This window comes from Solanum dulcamara, chromosome 8 (genome assembly GCF_947179165.1).
Source record: "Solanum dulcamara chromosome 8, daSolDulc1.2, whole genome shotgun sequence".
In the NCBI taxonomy this organism is placed as follows: domain Eukaryota; kingdom Viridiplantae; phylum Streptophyta; class Magnoliopsida; order Solanales; family Solanaceae; genus Solanum; species Solanum dulcamara.
Window position 1 is genome coordinate 55,716,358 of NC_077244.1, and position 15,499 is coordinate 55,731,856.

The window sequence follows — 15,499 nt, forward strand, 5'->3', positions numbered from 1 at the left end:
AAAGAAATTTAATAATTATCTGTCTGAATGACTGTGATTGATCAAATTTTTGCACTGATCGAATAAATACTGTATATGCTTGTCTTTAAATCATTCTAGTTTTTCCACATACGGCAACTAGTTTGAATTGAGGCTTAATTAATACATGATTTGATCAAACTATCCTTGTATGAGGTAAGTGTTAAGCTTGCTGAAATCATTCATGCAACTGCCTTACCAAATTTATCAAGGATGATATATCCTTGTTAACAAAAGGATGATTTGTGCATTTCAGTTAATAATACAGTGTGATAGCACTGGTTAGCTCAAAAATTGTTTGGTAAAATATGAACTTATGCTTGTCAATTCGTTGATATGATTTTGTTGCTACAATTCAGTAAATAGCTACTTGTTGGTGCTGCACTTTATTCTTTTTCCTTAGTTGTCTTATTGCTATGTAGTTTATCCAATTATATATAAATCCTAAGCTAGACCATTTTCACCAAGATTAGATTAGCAAATAATGTGAAAACTGTTCTTATGTTACTTGTCTAGGAAGATTTATACACCAATATTTCATTCGAAACTAAGATGAGTTACACATGTTAGTCCCTTGTTTTTTATTAAAAGATTTCACGAGATAACCAAGAGCAAATTTCTTGAAAGCTGCTCAATTTTGCTCAATCTGGGAGCATCATTTTAGGATCCCAATTGGCATCATTTTAAAGATCTAACCAGAGAAAATGGTTCCAAGGTAATGCACTATAATAACTTATAGTTGTTTTTCATCTCTTTGTCATCACAATACTTAATTATTTCTTATGTCTTGGTAGGAAATCATTCATCATTGATTATAACGACGAAAGGCTGAACAGGTTGAAGCATGAGTTTGGACAAGCCGCTTATGATTTGGTAACTACTACTTTGATGGTGATGAATGAAGGTCCCAGTAGTAGATGCATAACAACACAGTTGTTGTAGAGCTATAAGCTACTTATTTCAACCCCTAGTTGGATTTATTCTTTTGAAATTATTTGATTGTATTTTAGTTTAATTTGAATGATTTGAAGTTTTATTTGAATGAATTTTATTTTATTTTGAATGAATTTAAGTTTATCTTGAAGTAGCGTAAGCTCTTTGAGCTGGTTTGATTAAATATATTATATTGAATATGCAGGTGGCAATATAAATTGCAGAAATTTGCTGTCCATTTTATTGTAGAAAACCGACCTCCGGAGGTCGGTTATTTGGATAAATTTTTTCTGAAAATCGACATTTGGAGGTTGGAAATCATCAAAAAGACACATAAAAAATAAATAATATCGACCTCCAGAAGTCGAAAATTTTTAATTTTAAAAAATACAAATTAAATAATATTGACTTACTGAAGTTGGAATCTAAGAAAAATAAAGTAATGAAAATTAAATAATACAGACTTTTGGAGGTCAGAATCTTAAAAAAGTTTTAAGATATTGAAAATTAAATAATATCGACTTCCTGAGGTCGAAATCATAGAAAATAAACTAATGAAAATTAAATAATACTGACCTCCGGAGGTCGAAAAATAAAATAAATTTAACTCATGATTTTTTCGACTCAAAACTAAAATCGACTTTTGGAGCTAGGTATTTACCGACCTTCGGAGGTCGACATTGAAAAGCGAACAAGCTTTTTCCGACCTCAACTAGGAAGTTGGTATTTGATCGATATTTTTGGGAATACCGACCTCTGAAAGTCGGTATTATGAGGTCGATTTTTCCTATTTTTCTAGTAGTGAACATCAATTTTTTTCAAGTGAAATTCATGTCGAAAAACTATGTCAAACTCAAAACTCTCTTTTTGACTTTTAACTTCAAATATTTGTTACTATCCTCAATTAAATTAAGTGTAGGTTTCCTGCACAAGAGAGCTCTATTTCCAATCCACTTCCAAATGGTGCAAAGAAAAGCAATGAACTGCTGAGCTATACATCCCATGTGCACATGTGTGGGGAATATGCTTTTTCCATCTGATCCACCAAAGTGACTTTTAAAAGCTGAGAGCACATGTGAGGTAGAATAAGATGCTAACTTATCAAATTGAACAGAATCCAGAAAAGAGTATCCATAAATATCTTGATAACCGCTAAAAATCCATAATAGAATTACAATTCCCATAAGGAAAAAAAACAAAAAGAAAAAAAAAGCCAAGACAAAGAAAAGACACTCATAATTCCACAGTAAACATATGATACAAACTGCAAGGCACTTTGTGCTTGCCTCTATGTCAAGTTAGATTCGAAACAACATATCACGATGGGGCAACAAACATAACCAAACTAATGCCCCTTTACTTTTGTGTTAAGGTGCTGCACGTGGCATCATTTTAGTTGAATGATGTAGGGAATAAATCATCCACTATTTATTCCCTGCAGCAACAGGAATGAAGGGCCTATAATGGGGGGAAAGCAAAGGCTCCTCCTCTGTTGTACTGATGTTGATGATCATCTTATCCTTGAAAGATAAGCCTCTGTTCAAAAGCATGCAAGTAAATAGTGGTGTAGTGATGGCTTCTGCTGATGGTGGTGGTGGTCAGTGCCCACAAATATTAAATCAAATAGCACATGCCATTGGCATTCCCCTGCCCACCCTGCACATGCCTCCTGTCCCCCCATATCTATAACATCCTTACTTTATTCCTTTCTACTTTCTATACATTTAACCAACTCAGTATCTTACATCATCAAATCAAAGCACTTAAAACATCTAAAATTCATCACTCCAAAGAAAAAGAAGGTAGAATATTCAATATTGTTAGACAATCAACTAGGTTTCCTCAACAACTTTTGTTTGCTTACTTAAAACTAAGGCTTAGTAGAGTAGTTGATAAACTGGGAGATGGTTAGGTAAATTATAGGGCAGGGGGTGGTTGAGTTGACAATGCCACGCACTGGAGATGTCGTGGGCAGGCGATCAGGTGGTCGTTGGTGAGGCCGGCCGCCTGCATGAAGGAGTGTATAACAGTTGGGCCAACGTAGTGGAAGCCTCTTTTCACCATGTTTTTGCTTATGGTTTCTGATTTTGAGGTCTTCACTGGGATTTTGTTGCATGCCTTGTATTGTGTTGCAATGGGCTTGTTGTTCACAAATCCCCACAGATACTTGTCGAATGAACCAAATGTCTTCTTTATCTGAAATATATTCAAGAAATCATACACTTGGATGATTCCCACATCTAAAATTTTCTTAATCAAGACTAGAACTTTCCAAATTTTATTTAAGAATCACAGGAATGTTTCAATATATTACAGCTCTTTTTTTTTTAAAGCCTAAACACTTATTAATTATACTAGTTTTACTTTATGGTTGTACTTGTCAAGGCCAGGTATGCAATACTTAATTCCATATGGCCCATGTGGTTATGTTACTTAACAGTTGTTAGGTAGATGCATGATTAGAAGATTAATTAATTTAAAACTTTCCCATTAATGCTTCCAATTAGGGTATCATAATGTCGACAATGAAAAAGAAAGGACAGTTGAAAAGTTAAATCAGTTCTTAAAATTCTTTACAGAGTTCACATTATATTATTACCTCTAAAATTCTGTTAGAGTTGTCGACAGCTCCTCGGACTTGGCTAAGCTCTATACCATATTCGACACTTGTTGAGGTTATCTTCTTTTCATTATACTTGGAAACAATTTCTGGATCAAATCCTGAAAAGGCATCCCTGGAGGAAAGTAGAATGCAAAATACAGCTTACGGCCTCTGTTTTTTTTTTCTTTCTAAAAATGTTCATCAAGAATCAGTTAAAAAACCCTGCAAAACCTACCTGAATTCTTGCCTTTTCTTTAAAACTGAAGTCCAGTCCGATCCAACATGTGCACCAGTTAACACCAGCAACTCAAAAAGCAGACTGAGTATATAAAAGAAGAAAATTAGTCCAAGAATGAAGCTGATAAATATGCACAAAAAACAGGGGAAAAACTTATGCTTACTTATCATTATGGACGGGAACTCCCCATTCTTCATCATGGTAGGCAATGTAAAGAGGGTCTGAAAACACAACAAAACACCAAGAACTTTAGTCCTATTTATCAAAATGCCGTAATTTGTGTCTCATTTGTGTTAGAAAACAGTTCTTTAATTGCCCTTGAATTGTAAAATTGACATGGTCGTTACCAGAATTAGGCGTGATAAAGCTGCATCTTTTTTCCTCTCGAGGATGGGGGCTAACTGCTGAGGAGAATGAAGGGTCAAGAGAAGACTTGGCTGATTTAGTTCTTCCATAATGTGCAATTTTCATTTTCCTCTGCACTTGCGCTATTGCAACTTGTTCCCTTCTTGCTGCTGCTATGCTTCCCGGAGCCTCGACTATCAAGGAGGAAGAATATTTCAATGAAGAATTCTCCACAGAAGGGGGTGAAGCACTACTTTTCTTAGGCTTCTTTAATAAAGTTGGGGATTTATTAGCTGTCACAACTTTCTCAGCACTTGAACTCAAACCATTGAGATCAATGTTGTTTCCTCTCTTGATAGCGGGCGACTTCATTTTAGGTGAGACCGGTGGAGTTGTTGCTGAACTCATCTTGACTTTAGTACTTCCATTTGTAGTAACAGGAGCGGCACTGTTAGTTGTCTTTTTGAGTGAATTGCGTCGCTCAAAAAGAGGAACTATATTGCTATGTGGTTGAAGAACAGAGCGGCCATTGATCTGGGAGAGAGTTTGTGGGCTACTCTGCAGTTTAGTTTTGGAAGAACACATCTTTAATTATTTTTTTTAGGCTAGGGGGTTGAGGCTGTATTTATTTTTGGTTGTATTGAGTAGGTGATGATCAAAGCTTAGAATTAAGAAATGAGAGAATTTGTGGAAGAATGTAGGAGGGTTTTATAGAGAAAATAATAAAGCTAGGGGTATAAGGAGGAAATTGTGAATTTGTAACATGGAGGGGTTGGAGTCTGCCATACATGAGACTTCTTTTCTTGTGAGTTTGGCAATTTCTTCTGTTTAAAGTGACCACGGGGATGACAGTGACTCAATCCTTACATCCTGTATCTGCATTTTTAGGCCTATATTGTATTTGTTTTAAGTTACTTAATTATGTTTGGATGAGAAGATAAGAAAATCGCATACTTTTAGACGTTTCACTAATATTATCCTATTGTTAGGAAAAAACTTTCAGTTTTGCCAATTTCATCTTTATAGTCAAAAGTTGAGGGGTTAATTTGAACTTTTTTTCCTCGAGGAATTCAGATATGTGGAGTTCACATTTGATGTTTGGAGAATTGTTAACCGTAAAAAAAAAAAGTATATATAGAACAATTTGCTAACGATAAGAGTATGAATGAACTAAAAATTAAATGGAAGTGGTGCCAGCAGGTCAGGGACCTCTCTTTTTCAAGTTGGAAAAATCCCGAGCAAGCTGGAGTGGGCGTGAAGCTTTAGGGGCCAGAAAATGACCAATCATTGCTCTCGTCTTTAGAGCTGTCGTGTATTTTCTTTTTCTTTCTTCCCCTAAACTTCTACCTTTTCCCTTATTTAGAAATGCTGGTAACATCAATTGAGCGTAAATGCAAAGATGATTGATGAGAATTCATAACTTATTTGGGATTGAGATTGTTGTTATATACCAATTCCAGTTAGTAAATTGTAACTTTAGTTGTTGGAACTAATCACAACTCTCTAAAAGGGGTTTGTTTAACCACACTTTTGTCAAAGTTGACATTTTAATTCAAGAGGTAACCTTACTTTTAATCTTCTACTACTAACACCTTTTAGGAGATCACCTGAGGACAAGGATATAAAAATCTGTCGTTATTAGTTTTAAAGAAAAAAATAATTAGAAAGTTAAAAGTATTGTTTAAAGAATAATATAAGTTTGAGAAGAATAATTTCCGATTTATAATTTTTTTATTCTTTAAAACGCGTGGTGCCAACGAAGAGAAAAATGAAGGGGACAGGGTGTCACAGAGCCAGCTTTAAAGTATTGAACATGAAGCTGATCATGTAATTTCCTTCTGATATTATGGTTCAAAGATTCTCCTATTTTTTTGAATAAGAATCTTATTCCCCTTCTCCTTCTAAGCACGCAAGCATAATCATTCTTTCATAATGGTATGATGTGTTTCGTGTCCATACTCAATTATTCTATTAGCACTTTGGTTATTTCATCAGATATCTCCTATTAATATGGTTATTGTTTAGCTTTGTCAGTCAAAATGTGGATGAGAATAGATTATATTTTTTGAATATTATTATGTGATAACTTGTTTGCGTAATTACTGGGATAGTAATTAGATATTCAAATAATTACACAATATTATAATTACATTAATTTATTTGTTTTTCACAACGTAATTACTAAATAATTTTTTTAACATGAACATGTAAATAAGTTTTAATCTGTGACAAATATATCAATATATAAGAAATATTAACAATTTTTTTTTGAAAAGTCATGAGGTAATTACACCATATATTTAATTCTTTGTTTATGTGGTAATTACACCATATATTTCTCACCAATTCTTTGTCCATATCATTAACCATTAGGTAACAATATTAGGTGATATGTACGTATTCAGACTTTCAGTATCAAAGTCCATTAGGCAAGTCTGAAAAAGAAATCAATAAGAAGTGTACAATCCAAGAATATATATTTCTTGGGAACAGTAAATGTTAGTAATAGTATGAAAATAATATGGAGATATCAGAATGATTCATATGCAAGATTTATCCATTCTTTGGTGCCTTGTTCCTATCGCTGGTTTTCCATTTCTCTATTAATTTTTTTTACAAAATCTAAACCTTATCCCCTCCGTCTCATATTAGATGGACATCTTACTAAAAATATTTGTTTTTGATCACTTACTAAATCAAGATAGAATTAATTACATTTTTTTTTATTTTACTCCTATAATATGGCCTTTTGTAAATAATTTCCAATACTAGCTATTTTTATACTTTGTATATTGCATTGATATAAACAAAGGGCAAAATGGTAAAGTCTTTTAATATATTAATGATTTCTTAATCACCATGTAAAATTGAAAGTGCCATCTAATATGGAACGGAGTGAAAGTTGCAAGCAAATCCAATGACGGTAACATAGACAAAATTTTAGTAATGATGGAGTTAATTATTTTTTTTTTTAATTGTGAGTAACTATTTTTTAAAATACAAATAATAAGAACCGAAGCCAAAGGAAAACAAAAAGAAAGTATATTTGTTTTGTCTCTAATGAACTCCTATAAGCTACTGAGATTAGACCTCTCAGTAATCATGTTTGTTGAGGTTAGAACTAGAAGTACAAGTAATTAACGTTATTAATTACTTACTTTATCTCCCCAATGAAATAAAGGCAGCTATTAATTAGCTAGTTAATGTCATCACCTAAAACACTGATTAGTGGATGGTAATCTCATTGGATTTCAAGGAAAAAAAGAAACAAGCCATGTGCAAGTCCCACATAATTATATTGCATCAAATCAATAATGATGATCAAGGCAACTATAGTTCAAGACATTAACATATGATATTTTTTATTTGGTAGATGACATCTTATCTAATTGTCCAAATATTTATTAAGAAATTAGCATATAATTATATGTATCTACTTCCCTAACTTCCTCGTAAATTCTCTTGTCTCTCCTTTTTCTATTGGGAAAACGGAGCCAATAGCACAAATCGAATATTCTTCTACTTTATTTTTTATCTCGATTATATCGATAGTCTTTCAATTAGTTAGTAAATTTTATTTAGATATTTAAATTATCGTCTATTTCGATTAAGCACCTAAATTGAATACATAATAATATTTTTTATTAAACACTTCTGACTTAAAATATAATTCTGAAAAAGCATATGTGTGTATTCTCAAATGCTCATTACATGAATAAGTTAATTACCACTTGAATTATATCACTTTTTTTAATTATACGCATTAGACTTAGTAAATTGTAGATACTTTGAGTCTATTTCAATTGATGTGGATGCGTATAGTTAAAGAATGAGACATAATTTATTTAATTAAATTAATTATCTACATAACGAGCTTTTGAAAACATGTGCAAATCTTTTTCAGAATATAAATTAATTAAAAAATCTAATAAGAATATTTTATCATGCTTTCACATACTTAATTAAAATAGATCACAATTCAAATTCTAAATAAAATCTATTCACAAGTTTAAAATGTTATGTCTTTTTTTCTTCTTTTTCTCTTCATTAGAATCAGCAAGACCTGGTTGAAAATTTATTGATGAAAAAACAAATTAAATATTTAAGAAATGGGGAGGGGCTAGAACCTAGATTAAACACACTTTTTGAGAGAAAGAGGGTCGTATACCTTCAAATATTAGTGCTAAAAGTGTCAGTTATAAACTTTGTAACAGTTATAAACTTTGTGTTTTTGATTTTTTAAAATCACATTTATGTTTAATCGGAAAATGATAATAGTTGAATTTATCATTGAGAATTTTTTGGACTAGCTAATTCCTTTAGGGGTATCAATAGAATTGCAACAACGATATAAAGACTGTGCAGAAATGACATACAAAAATAAAGAAATAATCGAAATTTTAATTATTATTTTTTTACTATGATTGATCATTCGAATTCTCATAAATCATCACATTATTGATTGAAGATTATCAGTTACCTCCTAACATTGTTGGACCATATATACTATCAATCTATCATAATAGCATCCTCCACTGGTACATGTTTCCTATGTTACATTGAGGTTAAGACTTGCAACATTTCAAGTTGTAATATTTTGCAAAATTGCCTGGGATAATTATTGTTTTTTAGTTGGGGTATCTTTCTCAATTCTCAGTCAGTGGTATTAGGTAAATGACACCATCAATTGGTATGAATTAACGTACTCTCATAATTTTAAAACACATGAACTGTCAGGAAGGAAAAAAAGTGGTCATATAATTAGGAAAATATCAAAGTTATCATATATATATATATGTCTGCACATGTTGGGCTCAAGTAGTAGGAATTTTCTTCTATATTTGTCTTATTTTCTTCTTCTCAATATATAATGAGAAAAAAGCAAAAAAAAGTTATTTTTAAATTGATTATTGCTCAACTCATATCATTGTTAAAGTAGGATGGAGAGTACAATAAAATTTAGAAGTATTTATGAAACCCGCATGTTTGCCTAGACATGTTATTTGATATACAGCTAAATGTATCATGATATGTTCTTTTCTCATAATTCTTTTTAGCAATGGATGGTTTGTTATACGATGTTTCATCAATTTATTTATCCAAAGTACAACATAATTTTGCATTTCTTCTTTTCTTCATTAATAATTTAATTTCTTACTTTACAAAGTGGAACACTCGTGAACGAATGATGAATTTGTTTGGTGTTGTCTCTTGTGTCAAAGTTAACAAATCAGAAACAATAAAGATGAAAATAAAAATAGTATTCGAGTCCACATAATTCACTGTTTGTTCTAATTAAGAAATTTAATTTCACCCGAGGTTATGAATTATTTCCTTCCAAGATAAAACGTATAAACTATTAATGAAGTAGAGCTACTTCAAACTTCAATAATTTCAGCGAACAGAAAAGCTAGCAAATAAATCATAAAAAGACTCAAGTTTGTTTGTAAGAAAATATATGCAGAAGAGGGAGAAATTCGATGATAAAAAATGAGAGGAAAATATTCTATTTATAGACAACAAATGGTAGTGTGAACAGATGCTTATTTTGACTTATTGAAAAGGTCATAACCCTTTGAAAAGTCACATCATTTCGCAAAAGTTCCAACCTTTTAAAAAAATCGCAACTCTTAAAAAAAGTCACAACCTTTCGTAAAGGTCAGAACATTTTATTTCTCATTCATACCTTTAAAACCCAACCTTCGATTCCATTCACTCATATGCAATTACATAATTTTATATGAAATTTATATATTGTACTCGTATTTATATATTACGTACACTCGTAGCCTAGGCATGTCTTTCAATCATTTTTTTTTACATTTATCACGAATAATTGTAGGTACAAAATTCAAACGCTCATACCCTCTTAACTATTTACTCCTCTCATAATGGTAATTTTATGAATAGCACAGCAACCTAATTTATATATATGCTGGTGCACAAGTAAGCATTGTCCTTCGCACCAGTATAGGAAGTATTTAATTTGCAAAAGACACTCCATCGTGCCCCCAAATTAACATTATTATTAATGTGCTTGCTGGCCTCTGCATCATCAGAATTCAAAAGGGGTCTTAATTACCACTTTGTGTTGCGGTCAAATATGGTAAGGTCTTTGATGAGGCCAAGTGTATGTTTAAAAGAGAATTTTAGCCCTACCCATGTGACCAACGTAGAGATTTTTGAGACAAATCACACTGCCCATTGTGCAATAAAATTAGTTCACTAAAGCCATCACATCACATGCAGTATGACCCAAGTATTGGGCAACACGTCGCAAATGCAAGGTGAATCGCACTAGCTACCTCCATGTCCCTCCCATTCAGTCATATATAATGAAAGTATTTTTTTAATGACTCTCGCTAATACTACTTCGTTTTTTTTTTATTTGTCTAACTTTATACGCTTCATTACTTTATATATAATTTTAGATCTTAAAAAATAATTTTAATATGCTAAAAGTAATAAGTAAAAGTGAAAATTTGTTTATAAAAATGAGCGAAGAAAGTTTTTAAAATTTATTAGTCTAACTGGTCTGATTTCGCTAAAAGAGGAAATACTTGCTGTCAAAATTCTTTTCATTTCTCAAAAAGACGAGACTTTCTGATATCTCTAATTAACGATGAAAGGTCTCAGGTTAATTGTGAGTTTGTGACCGAGTGACCTTTATCTTTATAATCCTAATTAGATAAGGGGAAGTTAATTTAGTTAATTATAAAATCCCATCACCCACTTTGACGAAAGTGAGATTAGTACGTCATGAGTGGTCCTCTCTCATGTTAGAATTTATGTTAATTAATTATTTAATATTTATATTTACAATCTACAATTAGTGAAAATATATATATTTATTGAAGATAATTAGCTACAGCTGCCACAGATGCAGTAGAAACACCTGTAGTTATTGCCGCACCTGCTGATGATCATGTTGTTGCACCTACTGATATTGCACCTGTAGTTATTGTTGTACCTACTGATATTGCACCTGTAGTTATTGTTGCACCTGCTGATGATCATGCTGTTGCACCTGCTGATATTGCACCTGCACCTGCTGTCAATGGAAATAGACCAGTTAGGCTGACCAAACAACCTGGATGGATGAATGACTATGTTGTCAACACTAGTCATGATCATGATCACATCTACTCTATAAGTAAATATTTGTCATATGCAGGAACATCAGAAAAGTAGAGGAGTTATTTAGCAAAGTTCTCTACTTTAGATGAGCCAAAAACCTTTAAGGAGGCTTCAAAAGATGCAAGATGGATAGATGCTATGCAGCAGAAAGTCAAAGCCCTTGAGGATAATCATACTTGGAGGATTGTTGATCTTCCAAATGGAAAGAATGCAGTTGGCTCTAAATGGGTCTACAAGATCAAGTATAAAGCAAATGGAGAAGTAGAGAGATTCAAGGCAAGGTTGGTGGCAAAAGGATACAGTCAAAAGGAAGGTCTCGACTATCATGAAACCTTCTCTCCAGTGGCCAAAATGATCACTGTGAGATCAGTGATTGCACTGGCAGCATCAAAGGGCTGGAAACTCCACCAAATGGATGTATATAATGCATTCTTATAAGGAGATTTGTATGAAGAAGTGTATATGGAACTACCAGAAGGGTTCAAGAGGCAGGGGGAGACCAAGGTATGCAGATTATTAAAGTCTCTGTATGGCTTAAAACAAGCGTCAAGGCAATGGAATATCAAGTTAACTGATGCATTGCTAGCTGCAGGATTCACACAAAGCCTCCATGACTACTCACTTTTCACAAAGAGATCAGGTAACAACATTGTCATAATACTTGTATATATGGATGATCTTGTCATTACTGGAGATAGCAACAATCTCATAGAGACAGCCAAGCAGATCCTGCAACATGATTTTAGAGTAAAAGACTTGGGAGAACTCAAGTATTTCCTTGGTATAGAAGTTCTGAGATCACAATATGGTATCATCCTTAATCAAAGGAAATACATATTGGAGCTTATATCAGAAATGGGCTTGGTAGGCACAAAGCCAATTGCCACACCTCTGGAACCTGGAATCAAACTGACCACTATGGAGTATGACAAGGCAATTGGAGTCAGGAATGATAAGCCTTTAGAAGAAATCTCAAAATACCAAAGACTGATAGGAAGATTACTGTATGTCACCATCACTAGGCCAGACATCAGTTTTGCAGTCCAAACACTCAGTCAATTTATGCAGGAGCCTAAAGTTTCACATTGGGAAGCAGCTGTTAGAGTGGTTAAATATCTGAAGAATGCACCAGGTCAAGGCTGTTGACACCCAATTTTGACCATCCATAATTACTTTTCGAATTGCTATCTAAAAAGAATAGGCATTTTTTCAAAATTATTTCTTTATTAATTAAATAAGTTTACATTTAGTTTAATAAATAAATTGTATATTTTGATATTCATAATTTATAATATTTTGCTATTTATTAATATTACTACTATTATTTTTATTATTTTTATAATAAGCTTAATACGTTTAAATATTCTTACGTATCTGTTTAGTATATATGTGTGTATTTTGTTTACATAAAGAATATTTATTAACTAAGTTTATTTTATAATTTACTTATTCATATTAACATGCATATGTTATATATCTATTTTAATACGTATTGTATACATGTGCACATAAATTTACTATTTAATTAAATTTATTATATATTTTAGTTAACCATATTAATTATGCATCTATTTTAGTATATGTTATATGCATACGTGCGTCATATATATACATATATACACATATCTGCGTGGCGTATACATAAGTTTGCTTTATATATAAATACGGCTACTTGAATAAATTTATGTTTTTACTTATTCAATATATATATTATGATTATTAATCAATTAGCAATCTATTCAATTTTCTCCATTTGATTTAAAGCATAGTCATTTTATTCAATCCATTTTAATTTCAATCTATACTATATAACCATTTTTAAATCTTAAATCCATCTTTCAATCACAACCATCCATCTCACCTTTATCAATATCAAGATTTAATCCCAACCGCTCATCTCAATTAATGAACGGCTAGGATTACAACTACACTATCAAAATACCCAAATCCTAACCTAAACCAAATTGATTTTTTTTGTCTTGCCTCCTTTGGTCATCTTCTCCAAGGAGAAGAAGACAAAAACAAGCCATGGCCGCCCCTTCTACTCTCTCCCTCCGCCACTCTCTTCTTTTCCCCTCATCTCTCTCACGCTATTCCTTTCTCTCTCTCGATACCTTCACGCAGTAGCCATAAGATGTAAGCAGCCATGGCTGCGCGCCTTCTTCATCTCCGGCAGCCACGAACAGTGCCACCAACGACGCTGTCCAACAGCGACGCCGTCAACCACCAACGACAGCCCCTCAACGCTGCCAAACAACGTCGACAGCAGCAGAGAGCTGCTGTCCAAAAGCTCCAGCGAGCTCGAACTCGCGCGATGGCCGACGGAGCAGCTGCGACGGCGATACAGTGAGAAGCTTTCTCCGCGCGAGCTCCGACTTCCAGCGACGATGCGACAACGGCAACCACTGGCAGCCTCCAACTAGTGACGACGATCTCTTCGAGTGTCGTTGCTAAACGAACAAGACGATAAATCGAAAACGGATCTTCATAGATCCGTCTTGGTATGGTTTCATTTTATATTTATATATATATATATATATATATATATATATATATATTATATTATGTTTCTTGCAAATCTAAAATTGTGTATATATTGGTATGGTTATATTTAAATTTTATGTCATTATATGTGTATATAGATATATATGTTATGTCTCTTGCAAAATAAAAATTTCATAGGATTATTGTATATGTTGGTGTGGTTGTATTTAAATGTTACTATATGTATATGTTATGTTTCTTGTAAATCTAAATTTCATATGATTGTTGTGTATATGTTGGTTTGATTATATTTTGTATTCTAAGTTCTTGATAAGTTCTTTGTTTGGATGATTTAGATCTTTCTCATGTTAGACTCCGTTTATAGATTTTGTTTTCAAAACAAATATTGGGTTGATTATCTACTTCAAATGATTTGACAAACTCAAGATTCAAAGATTTTTTGTTCATTAATAATCGATTAAGATTATAAAGCATACTATGTTGTTTTGCTCTTGTTTTTGTTCTCATTCATGTTCATAAGCTCATATTTTAATTATACACAAAATGTAGATCATTTTTTTTAGGTGTTTATTTATTTCTTAGAAACGAAGATTATTATACATGTTCGCATTGGTGTTTTCGGTCTATATTTACATTTTTGTATTTAATTATGGATAAGTATAGTTGATGATTTTTATGGTAAGGTTGTTATCATTTGCCATTGTTTAAATGCATATTCGTTAATTTGGAGGTCAATTTAATAACTTGATGATTTGCTTTCTGAATTTCGGAAGAAGGTTTAATGTTTTACTGATTGTGACATAATTTATTAATTGAAATAATTATAGTAATTAATATTTATTTTTTTTAAAAGATTTGCTAATATGCTATGATCATTTTTTGTATTTTATCATAATTAATTTTGTCTTTTTATAAAAATTTGAAATAAAGTTAGTATCTACTACTTTAAATAATTTTAATGTCCCACCACTTTAAAGTTAATGCTCCACTATCTTGGAATAAAACACCTTTTGAGTGGTTTTAGGGGAATCTTGAAAAGTTGTTTGTTTTATCTATCTTTTTTTTGAAGTTTTTGAATTAAAGGGTTTGGCCAATTGTGTTGGTCGGGAGGATTGTCTGTCATCAATGCTTATAAAGACAGAGATAAAACACAAACACAAGATAGACCAGAGTAAGGAAAAAGCTAAGAAAGAAAGAAAATATTTTACTTGATAGAAAAATATCAAACGAAAAAAAAAAGGAGGGAGTTTCTTGCATACTTTAACACCACTTCTAGTATTTAGCATTGGGTTTTCAGATTCCTATTTACTTGTTCCTCTAACCAAAGTACCCAGGTTAGTTACAACTTTCTTTATATGTTTGGTTTATTGTTTTACCTTGTTTGTTTGTCTTGTTGAGATATAATTATTATTACGATGTGTCCCTTGTTATTCGTATACTGCTTTGTATCTTCTTCATAGTTTAGCAGGATTGGAACTTCAAAGTTTGAGACGAGAAGAATTCGCTTGGGTCGGAGAAGCTACTACATTTTACATCTTTGTCTATTCATATTATTTTTATTTATTTATTTACTTTTGTCTAAAAATGTAATAATCTGTAAATATTACATAATGAAATTACTTGGGGAACTATTTAAGAGGGGGAGGGTTTATGTGCTACATGTTTTACTATCCGTATCTACTTGTTAGATTTGTTGATAAAATAGTTGTTTATCTATCTCA

The 15,499-nt window shown here is 32.1% G+C and overlaps 1 protein-coding gene and 1 long non-coding RNA gene across 2 annotated transcripts; one reads left to right on the forward strand and one right to left on the reverse strand.

The window, feature by feature from the left end:
• Positions 1-2,057: 2,057 nt before the first annotated feature.
• On the reverse strand, positions 2,058-5,047 carry LOC129900929 (uncharacterized). Its single transcript, XM_055976013.1, has 5 exons — positions 4,139-5,047; positions 3,955-4,012; positions 3,789-3,872; positions 3,551-3,686; positions 2,058-3,147 (listed from the first exon to the last, which is right to left on the reverse strand). Exons 1-5 carry the CDS (start codon positions 4,719-4,721, stop codon positions 2,869-2,871), a joined length of 1,140 nt encoding a protein of 379 aa, XP_055831988.1. The 5' UTR covers positions 4,722-5,047; the 3' UTR covers positions 2,058-2,868.
• Positions 5,048-14,986: 9,939 nt separating this feature from the next.
• Positions 14,987-15,499, forward strand: LOC129900795 (uncharacterized). Its single transcript, XR_008769695.1, has 2 exons — positions 14,987-15,112; positions 15,239-15,499. It is a non-coding gene; the product is annotated as an uncharacterized LOC129900795 (long non-coding RNA).